The sequence below is a fragment of the Aspergillus eucalypticola genome (assembly GCF_003184535.1).
Source record: "Aspergillus eucalypticola CBS 122712 chromosome Unknown BO83scaffold_14, whole genome shotgun sequence".
In the NCBI taxonomy this organism is placed as follows: Eukaryota; Fungi; Ascomycota; class Eurotiomycetes; order Eurotiales; family Aspergillaceae; genus Aspergillus; species Aspergillus eucalypticola.
Genome location: NW_020290288.1, coordinates 845,673 through 865,111, shown reverse-complemented (window position 1 = coordinate 865,111; position 19,439 = coordinate 845,673). Strand labels below are relative to the sequence as shown.

Below are 19,439 nucleotides of genomic sequence, written 5' to 3'. Positions count from 1 at the left end.
TGGAGGCACAACAGGCCGCTTTTAGTGTCGGAGCGGAGGCCAAGACGCAGCTGACGGGGCGATTGAGCCTGCGTCGGTATCACCCAGGACCACACGAGATCTGGAGCATGGATCGGACCGGCCTAATCACCTGTGCCCACCAGATCGGGAGGGAGGAGAAGATCCTACACCTCCAATGTTAGTGGGAGGGAACGATTTAGAAGGAGGCTGGGGTGGGTTAGGTGGATGATCGGGAACGGGAGTTGGTGGTGGTGGTGGTGGTGGTGAGAGACAGCAGTGAGGAAATGGAATGATGGGGGTGCTGGGCAGTGAAAGTAGAGTAGACTAGTAAAGTTGGTAGTGATGGGATTAGGGAGGCCGGGAGGTGTGGAGGGGCTAGGGGCCAACGAAAAGCGAGACGGGCACCTGTCGCGATCGCCAGTTCAATCGCTCGATAACGAACGGGGCGTGCTGGACCGAACCTCGCGGGAAGAAAGATAAAAGTGGTACCCAAAGACACTTACCACGCGCAACAGAACTAGCAGCCCAGAAGCGGGAAGAGGGGGGAAAGGAGGAAATTCTGGAGGAGGCGGGAGAGGAATAATGGGGTTAAGAGGAAGAGAGAGGAAAGAAAAAAAGAGCGAGGTAGAGAGAGAGAGAGAGAGAGAGAGAGGGAAGGAGAACAGGAACCGTACGGGAAGCAGAAGATACTAAGGCAGGGAAAGGGACGAGCCAGCGAGAGAGAGTACAGCCGGGACAACACTCACTCACTCACTCAGAAAGTTAGTCGGAACCCAAGTGAGAGAGCGAGAGAGAGACAGACAGACAGACAGACAGACCAGACCCCATGGCGAGATCTTCTTCCTTCCTCCGGCCTGCTGAGGCTTTTCTTTTCTCACTCGTGATTGGTCCATTCTTGACGATGGCCACCCACCGCGACTTGCTCGCTATGCCTCTTTCTGGTAAGCCGGCATCACGTGGACACCGGAATAATATTCTTGCGCGTGGGCTGCTTTTATTATTTTCGGTCGCGATTTGGTTTTTCTTCTTCCTTCTCTTCAGCATTCGCCTCTCCATGGCTCAACACTATTGCCAGGCTGCATTTTGCGACTTCTTTCAGAATTGCATTTTGATCCTATGCATCTACAATATTCTTGGTTCTGGTCTGGATACGCCACGCGTCAATCCACATGCCCAGTTGTAGCTTTTCGCAGTATAAATGCATACTGAGACTGATACATCAGACCACTACACTAACACATCAGGTTGTGCTGCAACACTTCCATTTGTCACAAGGTTAGTGTTAATTCCTCACTCTTTTCTTGCAATATTCCTTTTCCCTTCCATCCCCTTTTCGAAGATGACAGAACCTTCTTTTCTTCTTTATCCTCTGAATCGTCCATGAGGAGATAGTTCGGACCTTCCTTTCCCGGTTGGTCTGCTACTTGCCAGTATACTTTGTCTGAGAAAAACCATCATTGCGTTTATTTTGCGCCTCGTTGTCATTCATCCTGTGTCATGGGAGTATTGGCTGACATCCACCAAGATTTTCAATTTAGGACTGTTAATGGTTTATTTTTCACTCTGACGTCGATTCTCTTGTCAAACCAGCATGAGTGGTGGGGTACAGGCATTCGGTTGCATCAGGCTTTGCTTCGGTGTCGATCATCTGCTCTGGCTGGCGCCATTTCGTGCAGATTCGCATTTGGGACAAACTAGGAATAATAAAATCATTCATTTCTGGATCATTCCACTTCTTGCTTTCTTGTTCACCGTAGATTGGGTATTCGTTGCATTATACTTTCCGTAAGCCGCAGTAGTTCTCTGGAAAGGAAACGGTGCAGCTGAGCGAAGCAGCATCAATCTGGATGATGCATCATGTCGAGTTGACACCTACGTTTGTTGGCGCCTGCCCAGGTGGTTAGATCACTGCAATCAAGCTTAAATCCTCTCTGCCTGATCCACTGGGTCTCTTTGGCGGCACTTGCAGCAGCAGCCACCAGCCATTCTCAGTCACGTGATACTACAGTTTGGCGCGCTGACAAAGGAGAGCCGACCCGCAAGGAACAGTCCAGAAAGGCAAGATGAAAGTCTTGCTGCCCTGAATCCAACTTGCACCCACGCTGATGCAGACGGTTTGTTCCCTGCAGCGTCAGCAGTAATTCGATTATTCAGTTCCGGCGGCATTGTTGGCCCCGGATGTATTCGTCAATGCACCAAGGCAGGTTCCTTCGGTCTGTAGCACGACCCTGCCGATTCATCGCGCATCGCCGCTATCCCGCCGCCGTTGTCTCGCAATCGCGTCGGTTCCATCTTTCGCGACCATGGCTGTCGTCCACTCCTTCAGATCCTCATAATGCTCGGGATTCGACAACGGGGAATGTCCCCGGTGATCTCCCTACTCACAATGCAGAACCCACATTAGCTAGCCGTGATGCTTCCGTTGCAACACCTTCCGCAGATCGATTGGACAAGAAAGACGCGAAACCCTACGGTTCGGCAGTTCGCAGAGCTTTACGGAACAGACGACCGGCGAAGGAGTGGACTGCTCCGGTTGCCACTGTTCCCGACTGGTTCTACGAGCGAAACACAGTCGTCAATGATGGAAAGGGAGACGGTGACGTCAAATTACTACAGCATGTGAAGATACGGCCGACGGAAATTGAACTGGAGAAGGAGGAGGCCACACAACAGCTAGGACGGGGCGGTAGTGGAGAAGAGCCGCCTGCGCCTGAGGGATCTGATACTCCGGAGGATCGGTATGCTTTGACGGAAGCGCTGTGGGAAGAGCTGTGCGCCTCTGCCCGAGCCGGGTTGCGGCTACCGCCAGCCAAGTACGCCCAAGAGCCCTCCGCACGCAAATCACATCTTGTTCTTCAGTACCCGGGTACCGATGGTATTCTGTTCTTGGATGCGGTGGTGAAGAGGCTGGCCCAAGAGCTGGGGGCGGATTTGGTTACACTCAACGCGCAGGACATTGCTCAGCTATGCAGCGAACAGGATTTGGCGGACATCGGCACAACATCGCCCATCAGATCCCTTGGCTACGAGGTATATCGGCCTTCTCTCTCTGATACCTGGCAAGACGACGGCATGGGTGATGGGGATGCCGAGGACGACATTGACACACCACGCAGTCTCCGGTCGGGTTTGCGTCCCAAATTTATAACTATTGAGAGCACTCGTGACTCGGGAGATATTGCGCTTCCCAACCTAATGGGCCTGAAGTCGTTGGTGGCCTCGTTCAATGCGCCAGCGGACCAGATAGGTGGCTCTTCATCACAGAGTGCTGTGAATCGCGCAGAGGACAGGCGACTTCGACTTGTTCGAGAGCTCCTGTCGTCGCCCAGCAAGCCATCGAAGCAGGTGTTGCCAGCAGCGACTGAAGGAGAAGACTCTGCTGCGCACGAAGTGGCGGAAGGTCGCGGTCCCGCCGTGGAGCGAGATGTCATCGTGCAAGTACAGGATTATGGAGACATCCAGACCACCCGCGAGGGCTCCAAGTTTATCACTCTATTACAGAAGGCTATAGAGGAGAAGAGAAAGGCTGGTTCCCGGGTCCTCTTCATTGGTACATCGGCACAGGAAGCTGCACCTGATTCGGATGCGGCCAAGCTCATGCAAAACGCCTTTGACGATCAATTCTCCCAGATGCTGGTCATCACACCCGCCATGAAGTCCGAGGTTGCAGAGCGCGTATTCGCGGAAGACCGCAAGACGCGCACTCTCGATATCAACATTCGCCACGTCCAAGATCTGCTCCGAACGCGGCTCGCCGATAGCCCTTCGGCGCTCAAGGACGACATTTACCGTGATCGCGCCTGGCCTTTGGATGCGTCCCTCGTGAAGGAAAGTGGCCTCGATGAGCGGTACTGGCCGTACAGCCAGGTTCACTGGGCTACGACTCTAGCACTTGGTTCTCTAGGAGCAGATGAAGCTTTCGGTTATGATCACATTCGGCGGGGACTTGAGATGATGCAGAAGACTGAGCGTGTCAAGAACGACTGGCTGCACGAGAAAACGCCCAAACCGAAGGCTACCGAGACAGGAAACGACCGGGAGCGCTTGTTAGGCTCCTTGCGGAAAACGTGCAACACACACGAGAAGAAACTATTGAATGGAGTCGTGGATGCCAAGAGCATTCGCACTACATTCTCTGATGTTCATGTGCCACCTGAAACCATTGATGCATTGAAGACTCTGACCTCTCTTTCTCTGATCCGACCCGAAGCGTTCACCTACGGTGTTCTGGCGACTGATAAGATCCCTGGTTTGTTGCTCTACGGGCCTCCAGGTACGGGTAAAACCCTCCTGGCGAAAGCCGTCGCTCGTGAAAGCGGTGCCACCGTCTTGGAAGTCAGCGGGTCCGAAGTCTACGACATGTACGTTGGCGAGGGCGAGAAGAACGTCAAGGCCATCTTCACGCTGGCTAAGAAGCTGAGCCCCTGCGTCGTGTTCATCGACGAGGCCGACGCTATCTTCTGTTCTCGCACTGGAGCCAGCAGCCGAACGTCACACCGGGAGCTTATCAACCAATTTCTGCGGGAATGGGACGGGATGAACGACATGTCCGCCTTTATCATGGTTGCCACGAACCGACCATTTGATCTCGACGATGCGGTTCTCCGGCGTCTCCCCCGGCGACTATTGGTGGATCTTCCGACCGAACAGGATCGCCTGGCCATCTTGAAGATTCATCTGAAGGAGGAAACCCTGGACAGCTCGGTTGATTTGGCCGAGCTGGCTCGTCGCACGCCTCTTTATTCCGGATCCGACCTCAAGAACCTTTCCGTTGCGGCCGCTTTGGCTTGTGTCCGGGAAGAGAACGACCTGGCAGCGCAGCACCAAGGCGAAGAACCGTACCAGTATCCCGCGCGACGCACCTTGACCTGGAAGCACTTCGAGCGTGGTATGGAGGAGATTAGCGCATCAATCAGCGAGGACATGTCATCGCTCTCTGCAATCCGCAAGTTCGACGAGCAGTACGGTGACCGCAAGGGCCGACGCAAGAAGGCGCCTGGTTGGGGCTTCATGCCGGCGGGCGTGGACGAGTCGGCAACTAGCGTGGATGCGGCGCGCGTCCGGACCTGAACTGGTTCAATTGTACAGCGTTAAGCAATTGGGGGTTCAATAGAAAAGGATTGCTTGGATGTTTTTCATGTCACATAGATCAACTTGATATTCTTCGCGTTTGTGTAGGTCTGAATTTGGGCTGGGATTGGAATGGCAACGCAAGGGCAGGAACTGGGCTTGTATACTACGAACTGATTAGCGACACGAACCACAATGTATCAATACAATACCGCAGCATGACACGATTCCATTTGAAATTGTAACCGATAGATAATATTAACACTCAATACAGCAGGAGACGATCCATGAAATGGGGTGATGGAATGAATTGACTAAATCGGTTGCGGTAGCAGTGTGAATTTTGCGGGGAAGAAAGACTAAAAAATTCAGAGGAAGATGCAACAGTAACTTGAATGACATCGACGAGGCGGCAGCTCTCCTTGGATCAGCCAACCTTCTTTCTTCTCTTCCTTCGCCAACTTCTCTTTCTCCTGTTATCCCCCCGCCGCCACCATCGTTTCAGTTTCAGTCCTTCGCTTCTATTCTTCCTTCCTTCTTGGCGGCTAACTGCTATCCCACCCTGCAGAATCTCTGCAGGCCCTCTTTTCCTCCTCCGCACGCGACCAAAAAAATCCCCGCGCCTTTCTTCTAACATTTGGCTGCCCCTCTGGCAAATCCCCTCACGATGGCAACCGAGGCCCGCGATGCCGCCATCCGAGATGCGAAGCGCTATGTTCGCGAGATCGTCCGAAACGACTGGGTCTTTGAACTCTCCTCCGAGCCTGGCGTTCCTTCATTCTCATCTCCTCCCACCCCCGACCAAGATGTCCTACGTTGGCGTCAACGCGAATATGACAGCTCCGGCTCCGAGCTAGAACCCCAGCCTTCGCCCGCCATCAGCCCTGTTGGTGGTCACAATGCCTCCGAGCTCGCCAGCCCGCTCGGAACCCCGCTCAGTGACGACTCCGAGCGGAGGCGCAAACGGCGCCGCCAGATGGAGGAGGAAATGCAATGGAACGCAGGCCTCCGGACATGGGTAGAGCGTCGGGATGCGTGGTCTGGAGCTCTCTCAAGGGACGAGATTCGAGCAAGAGAAGCAAGGACCCAGCAGGCTGCTACACCTACGACATCATCCTCGGAACAACAGCCTCCACATAATGCGTCCGTGCCTGCTGCCACTACCGTGGCCACCCCTCCCCTCTCCGCTTCGTCGGCCAATTCCCAAAACGACCTCGCCCTGCGAACTGAAGCTTCTCTCAGCATCGCCGAAAATGACAGCGCGCTCCCACGGCCGCCATCTCGCGGCGAAGAACCCTCCACGGCAGCAGAACAACCACCCCCGCCTCCCCCCGCAGGGGACGACGAGAACCAGGGTGGAGAGTCTTCTTCCTCCGCAGATACCGGGTTGAGTCAACCTGACTCCGCGCATCAGCAATCAACCAGCGAAGACCCTTTCATCCCTGTCGTCTCGTCCCTCATCTCCAATGACAACCCCATCCGCGCCTCCATCACCCCAGCGATGTACCCATCCATCTACTCCAAAGTCGTCATCCAGGGTCTCACTCCCACCGTGCCAATCAACCTAGCAGATGTAACCAAGGCCATGGTTCAAGGCTGGAAATCGGATGGCCAATGGCCCCCGAAACCCTCCTCGATCGTGCTCCAAGACACCGCGACGGTGCGGCCCAAACCCGAGGAGCCTGCAGATAAGCCGCCGTCGTCACCCGAGTCCAAACGGCGCTCGGGTGTAGCCAGCGCCGTGCGCAAGGTTTTCCACTTCTCAGGCTTCCATCCGCATCATCCTTTCCACCGGAGAGGATCAAGCAGTCAGCAGAATGAAGGAAATGCTGATGGAGGTGTGAACCAATAGTTGGTAGCCTACTTTACCTTACTTTCTATCCTATATTTACCCTCGCCTCGCTATTATGACGATGATTTTGATGATTGTGCTCTGATTTGCTGTAAATAAACTAAGCTAAGCTAAGCCAGGCTATCACACAACAACTTTGGGTTCGGGTACCGGTTTGGGGGGAGGGAACGTTTCATGACTTATCAAATGGACGCTCGACATGCATGCATGCATCCCACGCGCACACACATATGCACGGGCGTGCATAATTAGTTTGTCATGCATATTGGCTGCTGGCACTTTCCTCTTATCTATCTACCTACTTGGTCACTTCGCTACCGTTTCCTAACTACCTAACTCATCATTCATATTCTTAACTTATGCTTCTGCTTTTTGCTTCTCATTGCATCCCCTCTCTTGTTATATCTCATCCCGATGACTATGACTATGACTATGATTATGACTATGACTCTGTTCTCCCCTTGAATGACTACTCCGAAATCCCATTACTATATGTTATTCCACCTACCTAACTACCTGTTTGCTTGTTGGGTTGTCTGTCTGTCTGTCTGTCTGTCTGTATGTTCTACTATGTGATATGAACCATACTAGCCAGAAGGCAGTTAGCTACCTTTTAATGTCTATTCATAAATGTCATGAGTCGAACGAAGATGCAATGGAGGTGTATGTTATTTTAGGCCTTGAGATTTGATATATTTAATTACGAGAAGAAACTGAATGCTGCATACTTTGCTTGGTAGGTCAGTTACTAGTGGGTTCTGCTTGTTTATTATGATTGAGTTTAGCTGGTGGTAGTAATTGGATTGGATGGGGATTGGGTTGATGGCAATAAATGAATGGAAGTCATTTGATTGGATCAAACTATCTGGTTAGTTTGCTTTATCATTTCTACTGCTTAACATAAATATTCATATCCATTGACCATGGTCAAATATGCGGAAATCTCGCTAGTATTGATCTGATTCTGTATCAAACAAGCGAACCGCGATCAGGTATATACGTGACAATCTACTCTTTCGCGGTAAATCCCCATTTACTTAGTAATGTAGTATTCCACTATTTTATTTGGTATTGACATAGGCAGTATGTATCCATGTGGCAATGACCTCTGTTAACAGTATTATAGTATATCAATTCATCATCTAAAGCAAGTGGAGTATCGTACAAGATCACTATCAATGCTGATTTCAATATTCATGCCAGTGGGATTCATGTCCCCAACTATTCAGTATCCTATAACATCGACAAGGTCGAGAGTATATATCGTATTCGCATGCGCAGACTCAGACAGCTGATCTGGATGCTGAGCTGCAAAGAGAGACTCCTCAGCGCGATCAACATCGTCGCCATCTAAACCAAGATCAAGTCCTCTCACCACATCCAGGAACTCTAGAACAATAGGACCGAGAATCTTCTGCGGAGACTGTTCGAGTTCCGCAGCGACAGAAGGCTGAATGCTGATTTCCTGGGGCTGATGTGCACCGCGTCTGGTGAAGTAGAATTTCTTTTGATGGCGGGACCAGCTCTCGTTGAGATAGAGGTGCAGCTCTCGTGCAGCGGAACGCTGGAGATCAGGGAAGAAGGGAGGATTCGTGACTATAGATGAGGAGTTGTCTCCTGTGCTGAAGGCTTCCGTGGACTGGGGTATATCGTATAGGTCTGTGGTTGAGAGGGGTTGGTTTAGATGGCTTGTGGTGAATGTCACGTAGTGTTGGAAGGCGTGTATCTGAGCGAGGATTCTTTGGTCCATGTCGGTTGCTCGATCTATGTAGTCGATGATTGGCAAGGCGGCTGTGATCATCTTGATGAAGGCAGCGGCGCTGATTGCTACGACAGGGTCGTTCAGCATGGTGGCATTGCTCGTTATGGACAGGAGGGCAGTGTGTGATGCTTGGAAGACGGAGTGGATGATGTTCACGAGGGATGCCACGCAGGCAGAGTCTGTGGTATCCATGTTGAACAAGAGATCCTGAAAGACGAGCGTGATGGTCTGGATGATGGGCCGGCTTAGAATCCAGCATGCTGGGTTGCTGAAGGACGCCTCGAGATAGGCTGGGAACACTGCCTGCAACAAGGTTGCCCTCAGAGTTGGCTTGTCGGAAAGGCCACCCTCATAGGTATCTGCCATGGATGCGTGTAGTTGATTGACGAGGTAGTCCTGCTGCCCATCGATCGCCGCTCGCTCAGAAACGCTCTGGATGAACATTATGAGCGTCTTTGCTACTTTCTCCGATGAAAGTTTCGGCTCGTAGCTCTTCAACCGGGCCACGATATACGTCGGGTCGCCAGAAGGTAGAGGGAACGACGCGGGATCGGTAAAGAATGGGTCGATGGGGCAAATGTCTCGACTGTGCTGCTGCAGGAATGCGACAATCCGATGAACGAAGTCGACATAAGCGCCCTGGACGCTAGCTGCACCGTTGCCCAGTTCCAAATAGTTTGCCTTCATGGCGGACATCATATTTTGGATGATCTCCCGGTACTCCTGTTTAGTACTGGAGAGTTCCCGGGCTTCCACATCCTCCAGAAATTGCAAATGCGCACGCATGTTGGAGAGGACACTCGATATCAGAGATACCCGGCGGTGGCTTAGATCCTCCAGAGTGACCATGTACCTTCCTTCTTTTCGGTCCCTGGCAAAGGGCAAATTCTGCAATAGCGGATCCGCCACCACTTGATTCAGCAAAGCTTCTGTTAGGCGATGTTGGTATTTCAGCATCGAGACTCGCTCTACCAAACATGACACCCACATCCCGATCACTTGGACTTTGCAATCTACTACGAACCGGGAATCTTTCTCAATGCTGCTTGCCAAGAAGAGAGGCGTGAATTTTCTCGTCTGCATTGTCAAACGGAGTGATGTCCAGGAGTCGCCGTTGTAGGGGCTAAGGTAGCTGTCCCAGTGTCGTAATCCATTTTTAACCAGAGTCTGCGCGATAGACGTCCAACACTCCACAACATTAAGCAAGATCGCATCTTCAGGACAGTAGTCCTCTCCAAAGCAGTTCGATATAAGCCGGAACACGGCAGGATGAAGGACAGTTCCCACAAATTCGAGTTCTGGACTTATCGCTGGAGACTCATCATATGCAGCCGCAATGTCTGCCCAGTCCCCATACTCTTGGCTGTCTTCATCAACTGCCACAGGCGCACTTGCTTCTTCAGCTGCCGGAGGGTCACATTTCTGAAGGTAAGTGACAATCACTTGGAGCGTCTCAGAGACAGTGGTATTGACACGAGCAATCCGGGCGTTAAACAGACCAAGGAGTGCTTTGATAGGCGCTCCCAAGACAAGCTTATGTGCATGCTGCAATGTTGGTGCTGAGCGAATGGCAGTATTCAGGCCGTTGAGCGCGGTCTTCAGCAAGGACTCGATCTGCCGTTGGTTCTGTGCAATCGTTCTCTCAACTAACTGATCGGAGAACTTGCTGCCCGCAGTGTTCTGTGATTCAACCTCGTGACGCGCGAGCGCATGCTGCTTCAACAGTTCGGAAACAAAATAACTGTGCCAGTCAGAAAAAGGTTCAAGACCAGTAACAGCTTCATCTGTCGAGAGCTTGAAGCGGACAAGCCTAGCCCAGGAGCGAATACTGATGTTGCATGTCTCACGATGGGAGCTGGCTGGGTGGACAAGGTCCCTGATTGTTTGAAGGCGAGGCCGGCACCCGTCAGGAACAGCGTAATACAATGTGCACAGAAGATCATGGTGGTTCCTCAATGCATCCAAGTCCTCCTGACGTATTGGCTTCTCTTTGGGATAAACGCGGCCATGATTTGGCAGCAGGCGCCATGCAAAGTTGCGAACTTTCTTCTGGTCATAGATCTTGGCTAGGTAGCGCAGGCCACTTGCAATGATCTTCAGCAGAATGTGAAAACACGGGTCGTCTGGCTGCACTTCCAAGGAAGGTCTCTGGTCGAGTTCGTCGAGAAAAGCAGGGGACCTGTAACCTTCCTCATGCTTTAGGTTATACAGGGTATTCTTCGCGAAGAAATCGTAGAGAGTGTCAAGTATTGGCTTGCAGTCTCTCCAGCCCCAGCCATTAATGAGGTAGAAGCACCTGTGGAACAAAGTTCTACAGTACTTGTAGTATGAGATTGGCTGTGTTATGGTCGTAGCATCGTAGCGATCAAGTACTGGACGGAGCAGTGTCTTGATAATGGCCCAGTTCCCATGGGCTTCCCAAAAGCGCGACCCTATCCGAGCAATGCCAGAAGCATCGAGCTCATCCAAAGGCAAGGTGGTGAAAACACAGTGCCACACCCGCTCTAGCCGCCTGATATCTGTAAGGTTCACCAAGTCATTATCTTGACTTGAGTAGGCTTTCGTCAGAAGCTCCTCAAAACACCCTTTTAGTCTATCTGTACCGCGAAGGATGTGTCGGACAATAACATAGGCTTCGGCAACAAGATGGTCGCTCTGAATTCCTGCGTCACGCTTTTCAGGTGTCTGGATGTTTGCTAACAGTTTGCGGATACTGCTCTGTCCCAATGGGGCTGTGACAAGTGTGATAGTTTGTTGGGCAGCCCGTGTCAACAAGTTTAACACTTCCTGGGTAAGTGCATCATCAACAAGACCATGCTCGGAAATCTGGAAAATTTGGTACGCAAATACAGAATTGTACGAGCATATCGTTGCCAAGTACCCTATCTCGCGCTCAGATTTTGGGACCAGTGTTGTCAGAGTATCATTGAGCTTGCAGACAAGGCTCAGAGCCCGTCTCACGAATCCTATCCTGTCGATGGGGTCGATGAAGGAGAGCGTGTCCGTGACATACTTGACCAGGTACTTGTATAGGCTACAATCATCCTTCTCGGCATTCTCCGACCCTTCGATCAGCCCGGCGTCGCTCTTCTCAATTAGTTCAATCATGCTGTCTAAGACCAAACCCAACTCCGAAGACACCGCGTCATTCCAAGAGCCCCAGCGATAGGTTCTACCTCCCGCCTTGAACGAGAGGAAACCAGCATCTCTGTCAAGATCTCGCTTAAGGAACTCCAGCGAGTGCGCAAACTTCCCACTTCCGAGGAAAGTGTTTTGGTGGAAGAATGTGCCAGTAGACAATGGAAATATGTTGAAGGCCACGCTATACGAAGGCTTGAACCCATGAAGCGCATCGGATGAGCTATCTATAGGCAAGTTCCCACTCTGTAGGAAGGGTTCTGGATCTGTCGACTCCAGAACCAAAGGCTGTTGATATTGGTTGTCATTGACTGCCAGCCGCTTCGGTGGCCGCTTCTTTAACTGGCGCTGAGCTTGTGTTCGCACTCCTGGCGGTCTGGCTTCCGGTTTATGTGTAGGCTGATTCGTATCAGTGGTCTGGGCGCCGGCAGTAGCAGGAGATGAGCTGCGGCTTGAGATGAAGCGATCTAAGACCAAGTTACTCTGGCGTGCCTTAGGTAGGCCTTTATGCCGATAGTCCCGATTGATCAAGGAGAGAGACCTCTGAAACGACAATGGTGATGCAGGCTTGCCACGAGGGTTTGCTACCTCAAGCATTACAGGCCGCGGGTCTTGCCTTGTCAACGAAGTAATAGCCAGATTTCTTCGAACAATCCATTTGTTAGGCCGTTGCTCTGGTTGCATCAGCCTGCTAGAGTTAACAGCTGTCTTAGTTACTTGACCAGGAACGCGAGGTTCTGTACTAGTGGCGTGCTCATCGGCTGTACTGTTCGCTCTGGATGGGGGAGCTGACGAAGAATCCATCTTACGGCTCTCACTCGCTCCTTCGGTAGCTCTTATCTGAGACCTGGCTGGCCGGTTCGAAGAAAGAACAGCCAGCGGTTGTCGTCCGGCTACCTTGGTCTTGGGCCGAGACGGAGGCAATTTCGTTTGTCGAAGTCGTCCTTCTTGCCAATCGTGCAACGACTTGTTGGCGTCCTCCGTATCCACACGCGAACTGAAGTTAAAAACTTTCCGTGTGGGACTTCGTCTCCCTTTGTCCTGACGAGAGCGTGCTTCTCTTGCGGCGATCCTAAGAAAGAGCGGTTGCTCCCCACGGGACCTAGAGGCAACATCTGGTGCGTCCAGGATACCAATTTTAGGCATGCTGGGCGTAAATTTATTCTGCTTTCTAGACCCATAAGCAGGGTCTGTAAGCCTTGTTTGTCTCTCCATCCGAGGGCGTTTAGGCGCATGAGCAGAGCGTATGCTATTACCCTGCAACGTAGGTCGTTTCTTTCCTGGCTGCCGGGTCTTGGTCGAGGCGGCACGAGGTGCAGGTGGGAGCATGTAATCAATCCGATTGTCTTCCGGGATGTCCTCCCCGAATTCATTATCATCGAATGGTTCAAGTCCAAGGTTAGCCAGTAGTTGCCGGGAATTGGCCGTGTCGTCCCCGTCTTTAGCTTCATCCTCATCGCCAGAATCCGGATCAGCAAGCTGTCTCAGTGAGGAGAGCTTTGTGTCCGAGCCTGGTGCTATTGTCGTACTGTTACTTTTGGTTATTTTACGTGCAACGCCCTTTGCATTTTCCGTTCTGGAATGCATCCTTTCCCGCTGTCGCTGCGTAGCACTTAAGCGTCCTTCTTGTTGTTTCTGGTCCAATCTCAGCCACGACGCCGGTAAGACACCTTTAATTCGACGCTGATACAGTCTGACATCAAAGTCCTCGTTCTCGCTCTCAACCGCGCTTGCATCCTCGGCTTCAGAGTTTGACTGCGTAGGATTTGCTTCCAGATGGGCTTCAACAGGGTCGCCATCCTCTTCGCCTCCAGACCAGTTCATCCCATCGTCCTCTTGAGCCGTATCTCCATGTCCTGATTTTGTGTTGGTAGTCACCGATGGTGGTGTATAGCCACGAGGAAACCGAAAAACGTTGGAAGGTGCTGTAGCGGGCGAAGAAGTAGCATTCTCCTCCGAACGGGGTGGGCTTGGGACACCGAAGGTCGAAGCATTAATTTGACGCACGGGGGATGAATTCACGATTACTACACTTGGCTGTTGCAGATTTCGCGTGTGAGATCGGTGCTCTTGATGAGGCCTGGATAATTTGCGCCTTTTCGGTTGCCGGTCTAGCACGCCAGCTGGAGAGTGGCCCAATTGTGGAGAACCATGTTGTAGCGCAGGTTCCGGGGAGTTTCTAGACAACCTTTTTTCTGCAGGACGAGGGGCTATTGGTGATGAGGGTTGGAACTCAAACTCTGCTCCAAAGCTATCAGACATGGGCTCGGCGGTGTCAACGTATTCCTTGCCTTGACTCTCATCGCCTGTAGGCCGAGCCAATCCCGGCTGAGCCACCCGTACAGGCTTGACGCCTCGTGCGCGCATCATAGTCCGATACTTGGCGTCCTCCAACATGTAAGGATGCAACTGAATGGCTTTGCGTTCTCGTAATGATCTTCGCGCCGGCGGTGACATTTCCCGCAGTATTTCCTCTGGGAGATCGAGTGGAGGTAGCAAATCCTCGGGGAAGTTGTTCGTTGGCCGCTCCGGTTGTTCTGGTTGCTCCTGGCTGCCTTGGTCATCCTCGTCAAATTGAATTGAGTCCAAAGACGATAGGGGGGATGAAGGAGTCGACAAGTCATTGTTCTCCTGATCTTGCCGCGGCTGGCTGTCGAGCTTATTCCTTGAGTAGACATGAAGCGGTCTCCTTGACGGTCGGTAGTCGAATTGCAATTCGTCTTCTGAACTTGGGAAATCCCAGATACTATCGTGCTCCTTGGCTCGTGGGGTAGGTGGTGCGCTACCATTAGTTGCGTTTGAAGGTTGCGCAGGGAGCCGAAAGTCGTCTTTTTCCTTTGCACGGGGGGTCTCTTCATCCTCAGCGACTCCAGGCAACAGTTCCTCATCAGCTGTTGTCGGTCTGGCATTAGCTTTTTCTGGAGAGTTCGTAGGCAGGCGAAAGTCGTCAATCTTCTTCTCGGCACGAGGAGTTTCCTCGTCTTTAGAGGGTCCATGCAACGATTCCTCGGATTTGTCGTCCTCATCGACAGACTTAGACCGATTGTTAGCTGTTTCCGAAGATTGTGTAGGCAAGTGAGGATCTTCAATAGTCTCCTCCGCACGAGGATTCTCCTTGTGCTCGGAAATCGCGGACAATTCTTCCACGGCTTTGTTACCCCCGTCATGCTGATCTGTTGGCCCAGAGGCACCATCAAGATCGTGTGAAGGAGTTACAGGACGGTCATATTCGACATTGCTGTCCTGAGAAGCATTTGCCTGCACCTCAGATTGAGCTTCATCCCGTCGATCCAGGGCAGTAGTCTCCTCCACGACAACTGCAACTGCACAACCGATTTCCGCGACCGAATCTTCGACAGCATTGTTCAAGTCTCCTGTCTCCTGGCTGTCGAGTCCGTCCTCCGAGTCCGAGTCCGGTACGAACCCTCGCGCCCGCCATGATTCCATTTGTATCCTAGGCGCGGATGGCCCATCTCCCTAGATATTCATCACCTCGTAACGGCGGCAGGGCCCGAAATACTGCGCACGATAATCTATGGGAGCGGAGGCGGACGAAAAATTGCACAAGAATCTGACCAGTCAGTCGGGGGTCGTGCCAGGGGCGTCCAGATCCACCAGGATTGGTACGTAGTGAAAGTTGAGCGGGTTAATTGACGCAGTTGGTTGCTGGTCGATGCGACGCGTCGAAAATGTGGGGAGGACGCGATGGGGCTTAAACGGCGGATGGGCTGGCGCAATTTTGGCGATTGCCCGGCGGGCGGTCCGGCCGGAGCTTGGCCCGGCGAGCTCTTTCAATTAACGCTACGGCACCATTGCTAGCTCAATCTCCCGCATTGAAACTTCCCCAGCAGCCACTGGATAGTCTGCATCATGAGTCGCAATTGGATTCCGGCCCTTATGGCCATTGGCATGGGTGTCTGGACTGGTAAGTATTGGGGATTTCCACACTCGCTCATTCATATGAGCATGTGATTGCCATCAGCTTGCTAATTGTTACGTTTTTCCGGGTTTGCAGGATACTATACCTTCCAGCCTGCGTTGCGAGAATTGCAATCGGAGAAGACGGGTCCTCAGTAAGGCCGACCTACCAAGCCACCTGTTTTGCATGCCGTTCCCTTTTGACTGGAATGCTTCACCCATAGGACTCCGCCGGCGCAAGATCAAAAGATCGCTCCCACTCCCACTCCCAGTTCAGACAAGGATTTGAACAAGCCGGTGACCCAACCCAGCGAAGCGAAGGCCCCCGAGGCCCAAAAAAGCTAGCTTGCAATTGAATAAGTTGCTTTGGAATGCATACACTGAGACGCCGCTGGTCGGTGATATATAGCCAGAATAATGACCGCATTGATCTTTTTGCGAGTTCCTGACTGTATGGAATAGAGGATAAAGTCACAAATGGAGCCTGCACTGACTCCTCAGTGACTACTAGCGGTGACTGTGAAATTTTGTCTTGTGTGGGCTACACCATAATAATGGACTGCAGTGAGATCAAGGACGCAGGCAGGTTATGTGCAGCTTGGGTATAGTACGAGCTTCTACCATTAACCATGTGACTCCACAGCTCAACGGTCATCGATGGCCAATACTTTCTAAATAGCCATATAGAACTAAAACAACGTTCAGTACTTCTACAGAAAGCTCCAGGATAACCCAATGAATACAGCTATTGAAATGATCCACTTTGTAAATGTACATCCCTGACCTAAGTATTATAGAAGCCTATACCCTCCCTAGAAACCTATTTCAAACGCCCAGCTCCAGATGCGCCCAACTTCCCATGCCTGTTACACCTCTTGCACGAGCTTGCCCGAGCCATTGCCACCAAAGACACGCCCTGCAGGTATATCGAGCCATTCCTCCGGCACGCCTACTCGACTGCCTTCGCGGCCACTTACCCACCTCACCATTGTCGGATCGGGTTTCTCGGGTTCCGCGACCTCCTGGTCCGCAGAAGCTGCTTCGGCTGTCTCTGCAGCTGGAATACGTCCTCGGCGCTTGGGTGCCTGCTTCCGTAGAAGCCTGTTGATGGTGTCCATCTGTGATTCTCATATCAGCATCGACTTGGAGTACAGAAACTCCCATCCCGCTGCACTTTGCGGAACCCTAGATGGTACGTACCTTCTCCTCCTCATTCCGCTTCTCGCTGAGGTTCTTTCTACGACGAGCCATTTCGGCACGACGCATGGCGCGCTCCTCAGCCGTCAGATGCTTCTTCACCTGGGGTTCTGCTCTCAGTCAGACTCACAATGCTATCAATGATCATGCGGGACGTAAAGACTCACCCATGGGAAGTTGCAGGAAGTCGTTACCCAGATTACCTCTTTGCCGTTTGGTCATCTTGCTCAGGTCGGCGGTCGGGGTATCGTCATCGCTGTCCAGATCGTCCTCTTCTTCCTCCTCTTCCCCTTCTAGATCCTCTGCACCACCATTGGCCATCATACTTTCGTCCTGGTCGTCTGGCTCGCCTTCAGCGTCTGACTCCAGTTCCGAAAGCTCCTCATCGTCGTCGTCCTCGTCCTCATCGTCCAGCTCCATCTCTTTAGCCTCTACACTTTTGACGGGCTTCCCGCTCGGCGCTGCTGCTGCTGCTGCTTTCGCCTGCCGTTTGGACACTGGCGGCTGTGGCGGCGCATCGTCCATGTCTAAATCGCCATCGGCATCTACGTCATCGTCGTCTTCACCAGGCGCATCTTCATCATCGTCCACCTCATCTTCCTCCTGGTCTTCCAGGTCATCTTCATCGCTTGTATCCACTTCAACAAGCTTCTTTTTGGGTCTGCTGGTACGGGGACCCGTCACGATGGGATTCTCCGTGAAGACATTGACCGAACGTCTGGTCGATGCACCACTTCGAGTGCTACCACTGGTAACTTCACGAAGTTTGCTGGACGGCATCTTTACTGTCAAATAGATTGATTTGTGAGTAGAATTCCCGTGTAGTTCAGATGCACCGCGTGAAATCGTCACCGCTGGGGTGGAGATGGCAGCCCGGGCGGCAGCTCTCGTGGATCTGGTGTTCATGTTAGCATCCATGCTCGGCTGGTCATCCCGCCCCAAGCGGGATCGTAGTGAGCGACGCAAAAGCATTGTGGCTGCTAGTGAAATCCCCGCAAAACTTTCAATGACAGAGAACGCAAAGTGCAAAACTGAGATGCAATCCCAGCCACACGAATCTGAGGATAGAGCAACCAGGAAAGAAAGCAGGCTTAAATTACATAAACTGTGCGACAGGCTAACCAAGTGGATATGGCAGATAGAGAGTAAAGCAAGATGGAACAAAGGTAGTTGGAAACAGATCAAGACTGGATAGCAGGGGTAGTGTTATGGGGAAGCCAGATAATGTGTTTGGAAGTAAACTCAAACAGAGTAACAGTGATGAGGGGGGGTTATCTGGCTTTTTCCCTGGATGTCCCGGTGGATGGACAGATGGTGGGATTGCAGAGGCAGGGAAGAGGGGGAAGGGTAAGGAGGGGAGTGAATGAGCGCATCTGGAGGTCAAGAGAGATGAGATCCTCGCGATGGGCAGAAGCAGCGCCAGATTACCATCATCCACCGCTAAGAATGACTACGTGGGCCAGTGTTCAGGATGAGCTATGCACTCCGGAAAGGCACAGGACATCCACCCCTATCACATCTCTGACGGACGCCACTTGGACATCTCCCCGCGACATGGACCATGATGACGGAGCCAATGGGAGCATTTTGAATGCAGATGTTCAGGGCCGATGGGTTTTAGGTCCAAGAAAAAAAAGGCGCAGTCAATCCAACGGCGGTGCGGTATCTGGCGCGGACTTAGGGGTTATTCCCTGGACTGACCCAGCAGGGGTTTCCCGATGGTTGCGCGGGCAGAAATAAATGAGGCCTCGGGGATAATCAATGTAAATAAACGGGCAGGGGGAGGGAAAGAGGGGGGGTGTAATCATCAGTTTTCTGATGTTTCGCAGAGGTTGAACAAATGTATAGGCCCGGCCAGAAGAGACCAGAGCAGACCAAATGAGACGCGACAGGGAGACATGAGCAAAGCAGCGAGGGTGTGTCAAGGCAAATACGAGGACGACTCACCGAGAGGTGATGGAGATGCTTTCTCTAGTAGAAAGTAAGTGGTCGTCAATGCAACCCCAAGTGAGACCTGGGCTTGGACAACAGTGGCAGATGTTCTGAGTGGACTGGCAGGCAGAGAGGTACACGTATGTGTCGGTACCTGATCGAACGACCCAAAACCAGAGCAAAGCAGAGAATGAACCGGTTTGATGGAAATGCTTCCTTTTCAGCAGGAAGAATCCTTGAAGATCCGCGGACTTTCGCCTCTTCCTTTGGCCGCTTCGGCGGTTCTGCCAGGCGGTCGGTAATCCTTGGCCCGCCTTTCCATCATCTTAATTTGTCCACCGCAACATTTATGCTTATATGCCATACTATGTGATAACTGCATTTGGAATAAATTGTCTGAGTATATTCTGTGGTAGTTAAATTCATTTCTTTCATTTTCAGTGGGTGAATAGTCTTCTTGTAAACTCCCATGCTGTCACCCCCCGTCATAGTAATACCTATATCTTCATAGATCGGTCAATATATTTTGAGTGGAGCTACTACTATACACCCGTGGCTCCCAAGAGTAAT

General features: G+C 52.0%; 6 protein-coding genes across 6 annotated transcripts; 4 read left to right on the top strand and 2 right to left on the bottom strand.

Annotated features, from left to right (window-relative positions):
• Positions 1–1,972: 1,972 nt before the first annotated feature.
• On the top strand, positions 1,973–5,292 carry BO83DRAFT_379107 (ATP-binding protein). Its single transcript, XM_025531424.1, has one exon. It carries the CDS (start codon positions 2,191–2,193, stop codon positions 5,068–5,070), a length of 2,880 nt encoding a protein of 959 aa, XP_025387713.1. The 5' UTR covers positions 1,973–2,190; the 3' UTR covers positions 5,071–5,292.
• A 445-nt stretch (positions 5,293–5,737) lies between these two features.
• BO83DRAFT_427756 (DUF4050 domain-containing protein) lies at positions 5,738–6,922 on the top strand (the record flags this gene model as incomplete). The annotated part of the gene is made up of 1 exon (XM_025535365.1): positions 5,738–6,922. One exon carries the CDS (start codon positions 5,738–5,740, stop codon positions 6,920–6,922), a length of 1,185 nt encoding a protein of 394 aa, XP_025387712.1.
• A 1,153-nt stretch (positions 6,923–8,075) lies between these two features.
• BO83DRAFT_362436 (uncharacterized protein) lies at positions 8,076–15,269 on the bottom strand (the record flags this gene model as incomplete). The annotated part of the gene is made up of 1 exon (XM_025529507.1): positions 8,076–15,269. The coding sequence occupies one exon, from the start codon at positions 15,267–15,269 to the stop codon at positions 8,148–8,150; it is 7,122 nt and encodes a 2,373-aa protein (XP_025387711.1). The 3' UTR covers positions 8,076–8,147.
• Positions 15,270–15,640: 371 nt separating this feature from the next.
• On the top strand, positions 15,641–16,464 carry BO83DRAFT_379105 (uncharacterized protein). The gene is made up of 3 exons (XM_025531423.1): positions 15,641–15,747; positions 15,838–15,895; positions 15,965–16,464. Exons 1-3 carry the CDS (start codon positions 15,693–15,695, stop codon positions 16,083–16,085), a joined length of 234 nt encoding a protein of 77 aa, XP_025387710.1. The 5' UTR covers positions 15,641–15,692; the 3' UTR covers positions 16,086–16,464.
• A 29-nt stretch (positions 16,465–16,493) lies between these two features.
• BO83DRAFT_49422 (PAPA-1-like domain-containing protein) lies at positions 16,494–18,035 on the bottom strand. Its single transcript, XM_025537395.1, has 3 exons — positions 17,105–18,035; positions 16,941–17,047; positions 16,494–16,858 (listed from the first exon to the last, which is right to left on the bottom strand). Exons 1-3 carry the CDS (start codon positions 17,907–17,909, stop codon positions 16,607–16,609), a joined length of 1,164 nt encoding a protein of 387 aa, XP_025387709.1. The 5' UTR covers positions 17,910–18,035; the 3' UTR covers positions 16,494–16,606.
• BO83DRAFT_49403 (uncharacterized protein) lies at positions 18,036–18,844 on the top strand. The gene has a single exon (XM_025537394.1). It carries the CDS (start codon positions 18,162–18,164, stop codon positions 18,675–18,677), a length of 516 nt encoding a protein of 171 aa, XP_025387708.1. The 5' UTR covers positions 18,036–18,161; the 3' UTR covers positions 18,678–18,844.
• Positions 18,845–19,439: the final 595 nt, after the last annotated feature.